This window comes from Hippopotamus amphibius, chromosome 5, assembly GCF_030028045.1.
Source record: "Hippopotamus amphibius kiboko isolate mHipAmp2 chromosome 5, mHipAmp2.hap2, whole genome shotgun sequence".
NCBI lineage: Eukaryota > Metazoa > Chordata > Mammalia > Artiodactyla > Hippopotamidae > Hippopotamus > Hippopotamus amphibius.
In genome coordinates, this window is record NC_080190.1 from 72174672 (window position 1) to 72191606 (window position 16935).

The 16935-nt window shown below is 38.4% G+C and overlaps 1 protein-coding gene across 7 annotated transcripts in view; it reads left to right on the top strand.

Moving 5' to 3' along the window:
* JMJD1C (jumonji domain containing 1C) overlaps positions 1–12219 on the top strand; it is a 285860-nt gene extending 273641 nt beyond the window's left edge. For all 7 annotated transcript variants that reach the window (XM_057734771.1, XM_057734775.1, XM_057734770.1 and 4 more), the window contains 4 exons: positions 2–141; positions 1704–1880; positions 10555–10686; positions 11313–12219. In XM_057734771.1, the coding sequence (XP_057590754.1) occupies positions 2–141; positions 1704–1880; positions 10555–10686; positions 11313–11402 (539 nt within the window). In that variant the 3' untranslated portion in view covers positions 11403–12219. The remainder of the gene's footprint in view (position 1; positions 142–1703; positions 1881–10554; positions 10687–11312) is intronic.
* The last annotated feature ends 4716 nt before the right edge of the window (positions 12220–16935 follow it).

The window sequence follows — 16935 nt, forward strand, 5'->3', positions numbered from 1 at the left end:
GGAATACTCAAGAAATTTGAGGAAGAAGATTTGGACGACATTTTAAGAAAACGATTGAAGGACTCAAGTGAGATACCTGGTGCTCTGTGGCATATTTATGCTGGGAAAGATGTTGACAAGATAAGGGAATTTCTTCAAAAGGTATAATTTAGATTACAAAGAGTATTATCTTTTCACCTTGAGCAGAGACTTAATTTTTAATGTAACTTCATTGGCATTCAGCAGTATAAGATGATTAAATAATTTTTAATTAGGAGGATGGAATCTTTTGTTGTTGAAAATCACAAGCTCCTTTCTCTTGAGGAATTTGAATGGCAATTTCTTCTCAGTTACTAGTAGTCCTTCATCCCCTTAGAGTAAAGAACCTGTCAATGAGTCACATATTACCTTTGGTGAAAAGTAATGGTTGGAATTATAGAAAATAGAATCTAATATGTCATGGAAACACATAAAGAAGGCAGAATTTTTTTTTAATTTTATCGATATTTTTGGCTGTTGACCTAGATAGTAATTCTACTGTAATATCTGATTGCTCTGTGGTACTTTTTTGAATAGACTGAAATTTTGTGTAATTTTACATTCAACTTGTTAAAAAAGTGACACATTAATCTGAAATTGGTTCAAACCATTTTCTCAAATATTTTCTGAATTTTGTAACTATAGGGGTTTCTTTTAAGGGACCATAATTGCTGTTTTCTTATTATACTTCATCTTTTTCTGAATGTACTTAAGGTTTGTCTTTGGTCAGTGTGAAGTGAAGGAGCTATGGCCCTGTAACTACTGTCTTATCCCAGTCTTTCAATTTAAAATAGTATAAATTATGCTCTTTAAAGCAGAAGATTTCACTGGTTAGTCAAATGGTCCCTTGAAATTGATTTGTCAAGGGTTAGAAGGTTAGCAATATAACCTACCTACCTTTAAAAAAAAGAGCAGCATCAAGAAATGTTTATGGGGACTTCCCTGGTGGTCCAGTGTTTAAGACTGGGCTCCCAATGCAAGGGGCCCAGGTTCAGTGCCTGGTCAGGGAATTAGATCCCACGTGCTGCAACTGAAGATCCCTCATGCTGCAATGAAAAGATCCCACATGCCACAACTAAGACCCAGTGCAGCCAAATAAATAAATATTGAAAAGAAGAAGAAGAAATGTTTGTGAAGTCCATACATACAAATGGTTTGGCTTTTGGAAAAAAAGCTACTAAACTAAGCTTTTCTCCATATTTGTGCTATACTCTTAAAATAATTGTAAGGAACCAAATAGATGAAAACTTCATAGTGCAGGGAATTCCCTGGCAGACCAGTGGTTAGGTCTCCGAGCTTGCACTGCAGGGAGCACGGGCTTGATCCCTGGTTGGGGAACTAAGATCCCAAAAGCTGCACAGCACAGCCACAAAAGGAAAAAAAAAAAAAAAAAAAGAAATGAATAATAGTTAATAAGAAAGAAAACTTCACAGTTGAAGGAGGAGGTTAGAAGGGAGTATGATTTACTTTATTAACAGCATATTAGTGTGCAATGTTGTTTTCATTTCCTTTGGCTTTTCCAGTTGAAGAATATCATTTTCTTTAACTTAAGCTCAATCATCATTCCAGAAGATTCTGGAACAAAAGACTGTTATTATAGAGAAAAGTGAAATTTAACTGAACAGGATTTACCATTTCCTTTACTTAAATTGGGGTATATATTTTAATTTTAATCCATATTTCAGATTTCAAAAGAACAGGGCCTTGAAGTTCTACCAGAACATGACCCAATTCGTGACCAGAGTTGGTATGTGAACAAAAAGCTTCGCCGAAGACTGCTTGAGGAATATGGAGTCAAAACCTGCACTCTTATTCAGTTTCTTGGTGATGCCATTGTCTTACCAGCAGGAGCACTTCATCAGGTATATAAAAAGTTACTTGTAACACACTTGTTACTGAAAAAACCAGAAAGAAATTGTTCTGAATATAAACATAAATGAAAGAAGATATAAGAAAGAGAGTGACCTACACCAGTATGTCTTCATTAAGAAATTACTAAAATAGCTTTCCAGTGCTTGATAAGATCTGACATAATTAAATGCGTTGAGACCTTAAATTGTATTAACATGAGCCAGATTTCAGTTCTGTATTGTTTCTGTTTAGTGGATTGAAATCTAATTTTAAAGACTTTTTAGGGAAAAAAGAGAGTTACTATATATATGCAGTTCTCAATAGTTGAGATTTAACAGTGGGAGGGGAGAGTACCAGGACTTAGAGATGATACATTTTCTAAGGCACCAAATATGAGTAGAATGAATTATTGGGTAGATCATTCCACAATTCAGGCTTTAGCTGTACTTCCTGCCTGTTTTTTAGTTTGCTAACATAGCAATAGCATGTCCAAAGAAAGATGGTATGTAATTTTTATAGCTATTGATTGACAAAAACTTTAAAACTGAAATAAACACCTAATCTTTGTTTCTGTGGCTTGACTGTGTGGCACCTAGAAGAATGGCATCAAATAGACGGTGATATGGAGGGTTTGGATTAAAAGCATACAGTGGGTTCCTGTAAGTAGACTGAAGGCTACCACAGAGCAGTTTAGCGCTCATAGTAACAGAGTGCAAAGGAAACCTGAGAATCCAGAAACCTAGTTTGCCTCAGAGTTGGTTCCCCGCCTTTGCCACCACCTGGTTATTGAGAGGTATCTGATGTGTGTACTTTTACCAAGGAAAGTTCCCTACATTTTATATAACTATATGCAGTTATTGCCTGTGTAAGCCTGTGTAATATTTGTGACACCATTATAATAGCCACAAATATTCCTTAAGTGATAATAGTTGCTTAGTTCTTAAGATGTCAAATTCAGGGTTAGATTTATAATAGCATTTATGGTAGTAAAATATAATTAAGTGTATTAATTAAATGAATGTGTTATTTATGTTAAATTGTTTTATTTTCCCATGGACTTATCATTTCAGAGATGTCATTTATGATTCATGTTTAATTAGGATTCACCACACATACTATTCTTTGACCTTCTTGCCTCTATGAGAAAATAGCTAATCTGTATCCAAATGTAAAATGCCCTCAAAGGAACAGTCTGTTTAAGAGAATAATATAGTAAATATTTTTGCAAGTAGGAGTAATTATTTGATAATACAAAACAGGTTCCCTTGAAAACCCTTACTCACATACTCAGTTTATCCAGTATCCATTTTCTTAAAAGTCAAACTGGACAGTGCATTTTTTTAGGTATAATTTGCTGTAGTGAATGTACTCTTTTTAAGTGTACAGTTCTGTAAGTTTTGACAAATACATAGTTAGGTAACAACACAAAGAACATTGCCATCACTTCAAAACATTCCTTCCTATTCCAGCCCCCACCCCACCCCCACACACACTTTTTAAAAATTTTTTTTATTGGATTTATAGTTGATTTATAATATTGTGTTTCAGTTGTACAGCAAAGTGAATCAGTTACACATACACATATATCCACTCTTTTCTTAGACTCTTTTCCCATATAGGCCATTACAAAGTATTGAGTTCCCTGTGCTATACAGTAGGTCCATATTAGTTATCTGTTTTATATGTAGTAGTGTGTATATGTCAGTCTCAATCTCCTAATTTATCCCTCCCCACCCCCTTGTCCCTCTGGTAACCATAAGTTTGTTTTCTACATTTGTGACTCTATTTCTGTTTTATAAATAAGTTCATTTGTACCATTTTCTTAGATTCCACGTATAAGCGATATCATATGATATTTGTATTTCTCTGACTTACTTCACTCAGTATGACAAGCTCTAGGTCCATCCATGTTGCAGCAAATGGCATTATTTTGTTCTACGGCTGAGTAATATTCCATTGTATCAATATATATATGTGTACCACATCTTCTTTATCTATTCCTCTGTCGATGGACATTTAGGTGGCTTCCATGTCCTGGCTTTTCTTTTGTAAAGCAAAGAACATTGGGGTGCATGTATCTTTTCGGATTATGATTTTCTCTGGATATATGCCCACTAGTGGGATTGCTGGATCATATGGTAGTTCTATTTTTAGTTTTTAAAGTAACTTCCATACTGCTCGCCATAGTGGCTGTACCAATTTACATTCCCACCACCAGTGTAGGAGGGTTCCCTTTTCTCCACACTCTCTCCAGCATTTATTATTTGCAGATTTTTTTGATGATGGCCATTCTGACCAGTGAGAGGTGGTACCTCATTGCAGTTTTGATTTGCATTTCTCTAATAATTAGTGATGTAGAGCATCTTTTCATGTGCCTTTTGGCCATCTGTATGTGTTCTTTGGAGAAATATCTATTTAGATCTTCTGCCCATTTTTTGGTTGGATTGTTTTTTGGCTTTTGGTTTTTTTTTTATATTGAGCTGCATGAGCTGTTTGTATACTTTGGAGGTTAATCCCTTGTTGGATGCTTTGTTTGCAAATATTTGCTCCCATTCTGAAGGTTGTCTTTGCATTTTGTTGATCATTTCCTTTTGCTGTGCAGAAGCTTTTACGTTTGATTAGGTCCTATTTATTTTTATTTTCATTTTCATTGCTCTAGGAGGTGGATTGAAAAAGATCTTGCTGCGATTTATGTCAGAGTGTTCTGCCTGTTTTCCTCTAAGAGTTTTATAGTGTCTGGCCTTACGTTTAGATCTTTAATCCATTTTGAGGTTATTCTTGTGCATGGTGTTACGGAGTGTTCTAATTTCATGTAGCTGTCCAGCACTACTTAAAGAGACTGTCTATTCTCCATTGTATATTCTTGCCTCCTTTGTGACATAGTGCATGGGGTTTATCTCTGGACTTCCTATCTTGTTCCATTGATCTACCCCCACTTTTTAGTCAACTTCTTCTTCTACCTGACATTCCCACAACCACTTACTTTTCTTTCCCTGTAGTCCTGCCTTTATAAGAATGTCATGTGATTGGAATGTGAGTATGACTTTTCTTATTCAGTATAATGCATTTGAGTTTCATCCATGTTATTGTGTCTATCAGTAGTTTCTTTTTATTAATGGGTAGTTTTTCATTGTTTAAATGTGTTGCCTTTTTTTTTTTTTTTTTTTTAAATCTTTTTGAAGAACAATTATGTTGTCTTCAGTTTGGGGCAATAATAAAGCCACTAAAAGCCACATTCACATATGGGTTTTTGTATGAACATAGGTTTTTTGTGTTGTTGTTGTTGTTGTTTTTTTAAAGATTTATTTATTTATTTATTTATTGGCTGTTGGGTCTTCATTGCTGTGCACTGGCTTTCTCTAGTTGTGGACAGCTGGGGCTACTCTTCATTGTGGTGTATGGGCTTCTCTTTGTGGTGGCCTCTCTTGTGGAGCACAGGCTTCTGGGTGTGTGGGCTTCAGTAGTTGTGGCACATGGGCTTAGTTGCTCTGCGGCATGTGGGATCTTCCTGGCCCAGGGATCGAACCTGAGCCCTGTGGATTCCTAACCACTGCGCCACCAGGGAAGCCCCTGAACATAGGTTTTCATTTCAGTTGGGTAAATACTGAGTAGTGGGGTCACCTGGTCACACGTTAAGTGTGTGATTAACTTTATAAGATACTGCCAGGCTGATAATTTTACCATTTTCTATTCTCCAAAGCAGTACATGTGAGTTCCATTTCATCTATTGTTGGTTTTGTTTTTAAGTATTTGGATAAGTATGCATTGTTATCTCGTTATGGCTTTGATTTACATTTTCTTAATAACTAAATATGTTGAACATCTTTTCATGTGCTTGTCATCTATAAATCTGTTTTGGTAAATGTGTTCAAATATTTGTCCATGTTTTCAAAACGGATAGACTGGAATATGTTAAAATTAAGAATTTCTGTTCATTAAAAAACACTATTAAGAGTGAAAATGTAATCCAAAGAGTGGGAGAAGTATTTGCAATACATTTATATCTACATTTTTGTAATTGGGTTTTTTTTTCTTACTGTGTTGAGTGTCTTTACTTATAAATCCTTTATATGATATGTGCTCCTGTACATATATTCTCCCAATCTGTGGCCTGTCCTATTTTCTTAATGGTGTCTTTCCAAAGAGCAGTTCTTAAATTCTGATGAAGTTCAGTTGATCAAATTTTTTCTTTAATGTATTAGACTATTATTGTATCTGCAAGAATTTTGCCCAGCCCAAGAGCAAAAAGACTTCCTGTTAAATTTTCTTCTAGAAGTTTTCTAGTTGTTAGTCTTACATTTAGATCTGTCATCCATTTTTAGTCAATTTTTGTATATAGTGCAAAGTGTGGACCAACGTTCAGTTTTTTGCATATGGACATTCAGTTGTTCCAGTACTGTTTGTTTTATAAATTTATTTCTTTATTATTTATTTTATTGGCTGTGTTGGGTCTTTTTTGCTGTGCATAGGCTTTCTTTAGTTGCGGTGAGTGGGGGCTACTCTTTGTTGTGGTGCGCAGGCTCCTCACTGCCATGGCTTCTCTTGTTGTGGAGCACAGGCTCCAGGTGCATGGGCTTCAGTAGTTGCAGCACATGGGCTCAATAGTTGTGGCTCACGTGCTCTGGAGCGCAGGCTCAGTAGATGTGGTGCACGGGCTTAGTTGCTCCAAGGCATGTGGGGTCTTCGTGGAGCAGGGATCGAACCCGTGTCTCCTGCATTGGCAGGCAGACTCTCAATCACTGCGCCACCTAGGAAGCACTCCAGTACTGTTTGTTAAGGAAACTATTTTGAAATATTTTTCCTTTTGAAATGTAATACCTTCTTGTGATTTTTAAAAATTCAAACAGTACGCAAGGATTCACAGTGAAAACTGTCTTCTCACCTTTGCCCTCAGTTCCTCTATTCCAGAGCAATCACTATTACCACAGAGAGAGTCCATGCACGTAAATGTCTCCCTACTGCCTATACTTTCTTCAGGGGAGAGACGGAAGCCTTTTTTTCTCAAAGTAGTGGGAAAAGTAATCCTGTTAAAAAGCTTAGTTCACAAGTCACTCTCCTTTAGCCTCACTAAACAGTACATACTTGTATCCTATCTGTACATACACCCACTCCTACTTAAGATGCTGTACTTAAATAGACTGAAGCAGCATCTCTGATCTAGATTGGCAAATTCTGTTCTGAGCTCTGCCAGTAAATTGTGTGTTCCAAAATAAAAACGTCTCTGCTGCATATTCTGGCACAGAATTGCAAGAATTTCTACCTTCCTTCCCTTATGTGGTATGCTAATGACAGCATAGTTATTTGTACTCTGTTGAAAGGGTGTTGTCCGTGACTCTCAAGTGGTGGTAATGTGGTTTTGAGAGAGAATTAAAAGTACAAACTCTGTTAACAGTGTTAACTTGGATTTAAGATGCATTATTTACAACTTTAGTCCATAGAGGTCCTGAAAACTTTTCATGGATAGCTTCAACACTTCCAGTAAACTACAGGTAGCCCTTAAAATAATCCCAGAGTCTAAATCAATGCTTCTCACACTTTAGCATACATCAGAATTCCTAGAGGGCTTGCACAGATTGCTAGACCCCATGCCCAAAGTTTCTGATTCAGTGGGTCCAAGGAGAGACCTGAAATTTTACATTTCTAACAAGTTCCCAGGTGATGCTGACGTTACTGTGCAGGAACCACGCTTTGACAATCACACAGGTGGGAAGCCTTTGCACACCCAAGGCATCTATCAAAGAACTTGTGACCAAATGATAGTGCATGACTTGACGGGCCAGCAGTGCTAGGGAAGAATCAACATACTTTAATTTGTCAGCAGTGAGCACTTCCGAGGAGCCTGGGGGGCGGGGGAGATGGACATAGGACGACTGTGCAGCGACGTTCAGATGTGTATCTTGGCAAGCTGAGGGAAATATAATAGCCATAGACCTTTCATATTCTAAGAACTACTCTAGAATCGCAGGCTTAAAAATCTTTTGTTGGCAGTCATGGCTGAGTCTGTGAAAGCTGTGTGTATTCTTAGATAAAGCAGGTGGATCTTGACCTCCGGGATTTACTTTGTCTCAGCTCTAGTATCCTGAGGTTTAGAGTAGCTTTTAAACAGCAACAGTTTTTTAAATAAACACAAAATCTTTACTGATAATTTTATCCTTAACTACTTAATTGATTGCACTTAATTGAATGACTTAATTGGTCATTCATAGTAAGTTAATAATATTGCTAAGTTGTAAATTCTCTGCATTCTCATGACTAAAAAGACTTAGACAAAATCAGTGTCAAGGTAACTTTCCTACTATGAAAACAAGAGTTACATTTTTTCAACATTACCAATTTATGATTGCAACTGATCCTTGAAGGCAAGTATGAATAAGACAGTCTACAAGGAAGTGATATGTAAATGACTCAAAAGATGGCCCCAAAAGGGGTAAGTGGAATGGGAAGTTCACATATGTTCCGCTTTAAAAGTGAACCTTGCCTCTTCAAACTAACCCTTAAGTCTTTAAGCAGTATGTATCAAGTCGATATCATTAGGAAACATAATAGCATCTTATAACCACTAATAAAAGTTACTGTTCTAAAAGTGATTTTAAAACAACCATAAACTGGCAAAGATGGACAGATTCAACTTTTTCAGAGCTCTGGAATCTAATCCAAAACGTACATCCACCAGGGGACTGCTTAATGAAGAAAAGGGCATCCGATTTTTGGCGTGTAAGGAAATCTCTGACAGGTCATTGGCTGACCACCTGAGATAACCAAACAGACATCACTGAGCACGCCCGAAAAGGAATAGCCTTTGCAAAATTAGTTTGGAAAGGTCACAAAACAGATGGATGACTACAGCCCCTATCAGTGAACAGCAGTAAATTCTGAGGCAGGGGAGGATCTGATTCTAGTTACTGCATTATAATGTTTAGATGTCCAGTTTTCAACAAAGAGTCACAAGGCATACACAGAAACAGAAAAGTATGGGCCATTCATAGGGAAAAAAATACCTCAACAAAAACTGTCCCTGAGGAAAGTCAAACATCAGACTTAACTAGACATAGACTTTTAAGTCAGTTATCTTAAATATGTTCACAGGGCTAAAGGACCATGGGAAAAGAAATAAAACCAGGCAAATGATGTAGGAACAAAATTAGAATATCAATGAAGAGAAATTTTTTGGAAAAAAAAAAAGTTACACATGCTAAAAGTTACCTGCTAGAACTTTAGAAGGACTTAATCCCCACATCATTTTCAGATGAATGTAAGATGAGACAGGGCATTTGGAGACTGTGTATGCTGGTATGACTGAGTTCATGTAGGTCTGTAAAGCATCTGTTAGACAGGATATCACAGGAGCTAGGTTCCTGTTGACTTGCCATTTATTGGCTGATTTATCTTGGAACAGGCGCTGAACCTCTATATGCGTAGTTTCCTGCTCTGTGAAATAGAGCATCTGTTCTGCAGACATAATGAAGATCCAATGAGACTGTACAGCAGTGCTGAAAATGTGAGGCATCCACTGTGTTCATCCTCCAGAGGAACCAACAACCTAATGCTTAAAGGAAGAAAATGTTTTATATATGCTACCGAGTTATCAGTAGATGCACAGTGCTTGAGTTGCAGAATAAAGACATCTGCAGCTGTTCAGGTGGTCATTATACCCAGAGGAGGAATTCCAGCCCCTTTGGAATTTAACCACTCTTATCGTCAGATCCCCCCCCCTCCCCCCAGTTTCTATTCCCCACTTGTTATCTCCCTCTTCTCACTTCTCTCAATGAAATTTATTTTCATACTGTAAAAAATTAGAATAAATGTAAATGTTTAGTTTTTCAGTTATTTCTCCTTTCTCAGGAGTTTTATGATATCTTTTAATACTACTAGAGGACAACGAAGAAACAAAATCCAGATTGAATAAGCTTGTCCTTTCTTTGTCACTATCCTGAGCGTTGACAGAAAGCAGTTTTAAGAAACTATAAAGCGCTGAGTCAGTTTGTACATGCTGAACAAATAACAGATAAGATATTGACTGGCTTCTTGTGAAAACCATTTAGTCGAGAGAGAGAACTAGTCAAAACAAAACAAGTTGTATTGGATGCCACAAGAGACTGAAGGGTATCTTTAATTGGTTGAAAGAAAGGCACAAAATCCTACAATTCTAAAACTGCTGCGGTCAGTAGATCTGTCTGGAACTACAGTTTTTATCACAGTTCCTCATAAATGATCAAACTAAGTTTCCTTTCCTTTCATCTTCTCTCTGGTGTAAAAGTTAACAGTGAAATGACCAAATGCTGAAAGTCAAAGGAGCAACAACAGACATCCAGACTGATTGCACTGATTGGTAAAACAGATAACTTCCAGTTAGCATTTTTTGTTGTTATTAAATAACACCCAAAAATCCCCCTGACAGGATTAATAATTAGGATCTGATTATCGGCTTCTCTGAAGGATTCCTGGAAAACTTTTCTTTGCATCATTTAAAAATATTCCATTTACATGAAGTCACTTTACATGAAGCTACTTTACATGAGGCTTTTCAGTGATAAACTCTCATACAGTGTGGTGTTCCACTTTGAAATGCATTTGATATTTTGGAGAAGTTCTCTGGTGAATTGTCTCTTGTGCCAATAGACAACTTTGCTTCTCTTTATTCCCACCTCCTAAAACTTAAATTTTTCTGTTTCTGTGGGGGAATAGGTGCAGAATTTCCACAGCTGTATTCAGGTAACTGAAGACTTTGTGTCTCCAGAACATCTTGTACAGTCATTTCATTTAACACAAGAGCTGAGACTTTTGAAGGAAGAAATCAATTATGATGATAAACTGCAGGTAAGAGATGAGTTTTCTAACTAGCTCCTGTGCTGCAGGCTTTTTTTATATATATATAAATTTATTTTTATTTATTTATTGGCTGTGTTGGGGTCTTCGTTGCTGCACACGGGCTTTCTCTAGTTGCTGTGAGCAGGGACCACTGTTAATTGTGGTGTGCAGGCTCCTCATTGTAGTGGCTTCTCTTGTTGTGGAGCATGGGCCCTAGGTGCATGGGCTTCAATAGTTGGCGGCACATGGGCTCAATAGTTGTGGCTCACAGGCTCCAGAGCACAGGCTCAATAGCTGTGGCGCACGGGCCTAGTTGCTCCGTGGCATGTGGAATCTTCCCAGAGCAGGGCTCGAACCTGTGTCCCCTGCATTGGCAGGTGGATTCCCAACCACTGCGCCACCTAGGAAGTCCTCCAGGCTTTTTATATTCAGAATTATAATACATGTATAACAGCTTAGGCGATCACTGCCTAGTTTGTCACATTAGGATAACAACCAAAGATTAACACCAGTATTTACTTATATGACTCATTTTAACTTTTGGCTTAACAGTTTTTTGTTGTTGTTGTTGTTGTTGTTTTAACTGTTAATTTATCTCCTGCTGAAGTGATAAGAAATACCAACATCTCTTTCAGGTTAAAAATATCTTGTATCATGCAGTCAAGGAAATGGTGAGAGCTTTGAAGATACATGAAGATGAAGTGGAGAGTATGGAAGAAAATTAGCTATGGTCCAGTTTGATGTTTTTAGGCCATTGAACTGGAATTACTTACTTTTGAACAGTGATATATATGTATGTACACTGACTTAAGCTTCATAAAACCATCAGTGCCAAGAAATTCTCTTTGTAGTAATTACTTGTTACTGACACCACAGCAGTATAGCATAAGTCACAGCTCCTGTGATTCAGTGATATTAAAACAAGCTAAATTTTAAAAGCAGCAATTCATAGCTGTTTTTGTATTATAGTGTATATGATGTTTGTGAAAATGCCAGATTTAAAATGATGTATTTATTTTTGGAAAAAAATACAAAATTCTATGCTATATTGTTGATCAAGTGTAAATGTGACCTTGTACAGTTTACTAAAATAACTGATATTTTTCACTACATTGAGACAGTTACTGTGAGAATAGGACACAAACACCAGCTATTGCCTGCATTTGGGAAATTGCTGAATCGCACAGCATACATGTCATAATCAGAAAATTACTGCCAAATAATTGTAAAATTTGTAAAATATAAAGTATATAAAGTAGATACTAAATACAGACACTTCAATATTTTGTTGAAGCTATTGACTGTACAATTAAACATTTTCAAAAGGTGTAATTTATTTAAAATTGTCTCATTTTGGTAAAATTTATGTGAACTTTTAAAGCTAAATATTAAACTTAATATGCTATGTAAATATATACATATATACATTTAATGATGTATTTTTTTAAAACATTGGCTTGCTTTTATTTGTTAAAGTGCAAGTGTTACATATGGCTTTGTAAAGTTGAGAGGGGTTTTACATTTTCCATTAAAAAGACTTTATCAAAAATTGGCTAGTCTAAGAGTTCTCCCTCTTGCTATACATATTCCTGGGGGCTTCATCATCATCAAGGTGACTGCTGGCATTTTCTTGTGATACAGTGTGCTCTCCTGCAACATCTCCCTCTTGTCCCTTATTCTTAAAACGCTTTTGGCTTTCTTCAGACTTCACAGGCCATCACAGTTACGTGCCTCGATTTGCTTGTCCTGCGGCCTAGCTAATGAATGCAGGTAACTCCAACATTTGTTACTTGTGAATACATTGAATTCAAAGAAGAACTCATACATATTAAAGTTATGATTACGAGAGTGTGTGATCATGCAATTTCAGGTAAGTGTTTTCCGCTGCAGAGATACTTGCTAACATATTGTTGGGGTGAGAGAAGGAAAGCGGGAGCAGGTGGCAGAGAAGAGCCTGAGGTCATTCAGCCTGGGTTGAATATGAGTTCTGTTACTTACTCTGTGACCTTGGTAAGTTGCTTTAATTTGGAGTCTTGGCTTTAATAGCAGACTGCTATTATCAATTGGTTTATGAGGCTCACGTAGCCCTACCTAAACCTTCTGAATTTTACTGGACATATGTAGCCCTTCACTGACACCTGCAGGATGTTGAAGGGATGGCCTTTTCTTATCTGAAAGCACGCAGCTTAAAAGAAAAAAGTGGTAGCCTAAGTTCTGACCTTGTAAGTTGCTTGGTTTTTATTCTGTTGTTTATATCCACCATTTTTTAATTCCATGTAGGCTGTTACATCACCCTCTACTCCAGGCAAGGTTCAGCCAGGAGTGTAAGCAATTACATTTCACATTAATACTCTACCTGGCACAAAGGTTAAAGGGATGGATGATAACTCCTTAGCCTGGGGGGGGGGGGGGGGGGGGGGGCTGGTGATTATGTGCATCTTCTCTTGTAAGATTTTGACTTTTTAATAACATTTTTCCAAAAGTGCCTCAAGTCATTAAATGGTATCTTTTTCTTAAATGATTTTATATTCCATCAGATTTAATTTTGATGTGAAGTTAATTTAAAGCCCATGATACTAATTCCAGAGTAGACTATCTCCTGAGGGTCCCCTGAAGTCTGCCAGGAGCCCAAAGCCTTGGATGGTTTTCTTTAGGTGGTTTTTGCTTCTCTTGCTGTTGCTTGAGACACTTTTAAACCATACTACAACCCCTACAGAATAGCTGAAGCTAAAGCCGGTCAAGCCTGGCAGTGTGGCTGTCAGAGCAAACTCATCTGATGAGAGTATTCTATCCATCTTCTGAATTAAGTGGGAAGTGGAGAGAGGACCACAGTGCGTGGATCGTTAAAGACATTAACTGTTTATAAGGCTGGGGAGCTGTTACTGATCCAGTTTCTGATGGACAAATTCCTCTGACCCATTTACTTTGTTCCCTTCCTCCTTTTGGTTGGCTCAGATGCTCCTCATGTGTCCATTTCTTCCATACAGTGAAGTAGTATTAAATGTGTAGAATAATTTGAAAACCTTCAAGATCAAGGAGACTTTATAAAGGGAGGCTTGTACTGAATATTTAGGTTCCTCCTATTAAATTTATTCTAAAGTCATTTGAACCTGAGTATGAATTCCTTTTCCTGATTAATGAATTACCTATGTTCAAATCCATTTCTCTTCTGCCATGCATTTTAGGATTGTACCACCCATACAAGTCATTGTCCTGTTTTCTGTTACTTCCCTTTGGTAGATAGAGTATGGGTTGAATGTTATCTACGTAAGATTAATAATGAGCTTCAGAAGAAAAGTGTACTCATGTACACATACTATTCTATTTCTAGATGCCAACCTATCAAAGCCCAGATCAGATCAGGATTTTCAACTATAGAAGAGGGGAAAGAAAATGATTTAATTGAAATCCAACAGCTGTTCAGTATATGAAGCACACATAATTGGGGTGTGTTACAAGTAGCCAAATACAAAGGTATATGCCACCAGGCCTGTCACCAACATTGACTCAAACCTGTCCAGAGACCAAAATTTATGGCATTCCTGGCTATACAATAATTAGGTTAACCTTGATAGTTATGCCTTGAAACCATGTAGAAGGTAGAGGAACTGAGTAGTAGTATATATAAATAATCAGTCTGGCTCTGAATGAAAGCAAAGTGACTTTCAAACAAAAATGAAATGTCAGTAAGTGCTGGGTCACTTGGCTGCATACAAAGTGGCTTCCCTTTCTTGACTGGGGAGAGCTTCACAGCGGACTTAAGTTGTTCAGTCAGTTCTCTGTATGTGAGCCAACCAGCTGCAGCTAAGACTGGAGGATTGTCTGTCTTTTCTGTGTTTTATCTATAAAAAGGATCTCAGCCCCGGGGACAGCGGAGGGTATCGCAAGGATCTGTGTTGTACGTGTGGGTCAGAGCTGGACTCCATTTTGCAAGGTGGCATATTCTGAGGACACAATAGGGGTTCAACACGGCGTTCCTGTCCCTAGATCTTGACTCTAGATTTGACACGTGAAAGATCGGATAGCTGGGTGGTCCTCTGCCAGCACAGTGACAACAGTAACCGACGCGCAGGTCCTCACCAAACTACTGTAGACACAGGACAGAAAGCAGAGGACCAAGGTGAGTCCCACAGGGTTAGTAAGTGGAAGGAGTGCATGATAAAAGGCACGCGGGGGGGGGGTCACCGCCCCCCGGCCACGTGCGCCTCACAAAGCATGAGAGTTACACTGTGTGGGGATGTTGCAGGGTAGAATTTACTACACGTTTGGCACTGGTAATAGATTATTCCAGTAGGAACCTCAGGATTGTGCCATCAATGCAGTCACTACAAGGGTCAGTCAAAAATATCCGCGCTCCAGTTACATTAACACTTCTGTCGGCCACACTGTCTTATCAGCACTTTCTGTTCAAGGCTACTGTCTCCCCAGTCACTGCTGTGCAGGTGGGAACGTGTTCCATGAGTTCACTTGTAACTGCAGTGCAAGCAAAAATGGATGCCCCACTTGTGATGTGCACAAAAGAAGAGCAACGTGCAGGGATTCTTTTTTTGTGGTCCAAGGGTGTGCACGTACGCACACTAACGCCCACACTGCTGACTCTGCCTAAACTTCGTTCTGAGGTGTTAAAGCATCCTCCCTAAGTCCTGATCTTGCTCCACTGAACTTCCGCCTGTCTGGTCCCCTGAAAGCAGCCCTAGGGGGAAGAAGATTCACTTCCGATGAAGACGTGAAGACAGCAGTGCGGTAGCTGCTCACATCTCAGCCTAAAATATTTTTTAATGAGGGAATACGAAAGCTTGTTGGCAGATGGACAAAGTATTGAAAAGCAAGGAGATTATGTTGAAAAATGATGTATTTGTCTTTTCTAAAAGTCTACAGCCAGAGTGCAGACAATTTTTGACTCCCCCTCCTATGTAACAAGTATAGTGGACCCTTGAACAACATGGGGGTGGGAGTACCCTGTGCAGTTGAAAAACCAAACAACTTTATAGTCAGCCCTCTGGGGACTTCCCTGGTGGCACAGTGGTTAAGAATCCGCCTGCCAGTGCAGAGGACACAGGTTCGATCCCTGGTCTGGGGAGATCCCACATGCCATGGAGCAGCTAAGCCTGTGAGCCACAACTATTGAGCCCACGTCCCACAACTACTGAAGCCTACGCACCTAGAGCCCATGCTCCGCAACAAGAGAAGCCACCGCGATGAGAAGCCTGTGCACTGCAAGTAAGAATATCCCCCACTCACCATGACTAGAGAAAGCCCGTGAGCAGCAACGAAGACCCAGCACAGCCAATAAACAAAACAATATAGTCAGCCCTCTGTATCCAGTTTTGCATCCAGGGATTCAACCAATGTGGATCATGTATGTTGTACTATAGAATTTACTGGAAAAAATCCACATAAGTGGACTCACACAGTTCAAACCCCTGTTCAAGGGTCAACTAAGGTGTAAAACACATGGAGAAGGTGTAATACATATTGCCTGGGGTTAGGGAAGGCTTCAGGGAGCCGGCAGTATTTGTGCAACCCTTCAAGGAACAGAAAAAATGGGACAGAGTGAATGTTGGGGATATATTAATTTGCCTTCCAGCCCTTTTACATATACACATTAGCAGTTTGAGACTTCGAACATACTTTCAGTAGTGACTTAAAAATCATTTACTCTTAAACTTTTACTCTAGAGGGGCAGAGAAGTAGGAGCTGCTTCTGGGACTGCTATTGTAAGAGGTGAATGTAAAGTAGACAAATCCTTATCAAAGACACAGTTCAACAAACACCTTCCAGGATATGTCACAGGCAAGGGAGTGTAGTCTCCTCCCCCATATTCTGTAGTTAGAATACAAATTATTTTCATATCAAACACCTGGAGACACTGATCACTTGAGGTGCTTTTCTTAGTCAACTGAAATTTTAGCCAACCTAATGTATTTATTATGTCCAGTAGTTCCTTTGGAAATTAGTAACCATATGTGGCATACAGGGGAACTTTTCACCAAAATCTCCTAATAACCATAACTTAACTGTTTTGCTTTTTTTTTTTTTTTTTGGCAGAAGCAAATGCTGAACAAAAGTTTGTTAGCAAACTTTTTCTAGATAGGGAAAAGGCCAGCCTACAACCTTTTCCAGCCTGTAACCTTTTAGGAAAGGAGACAGAATCCCATAGTCAATTCCTAAAAATCACAGCACTGTACAAAAAATCCAATAAAAACCATGGGACTCAAAAAGGGGGAGAAAATGGGATTTGGATATAGCATTCAACAC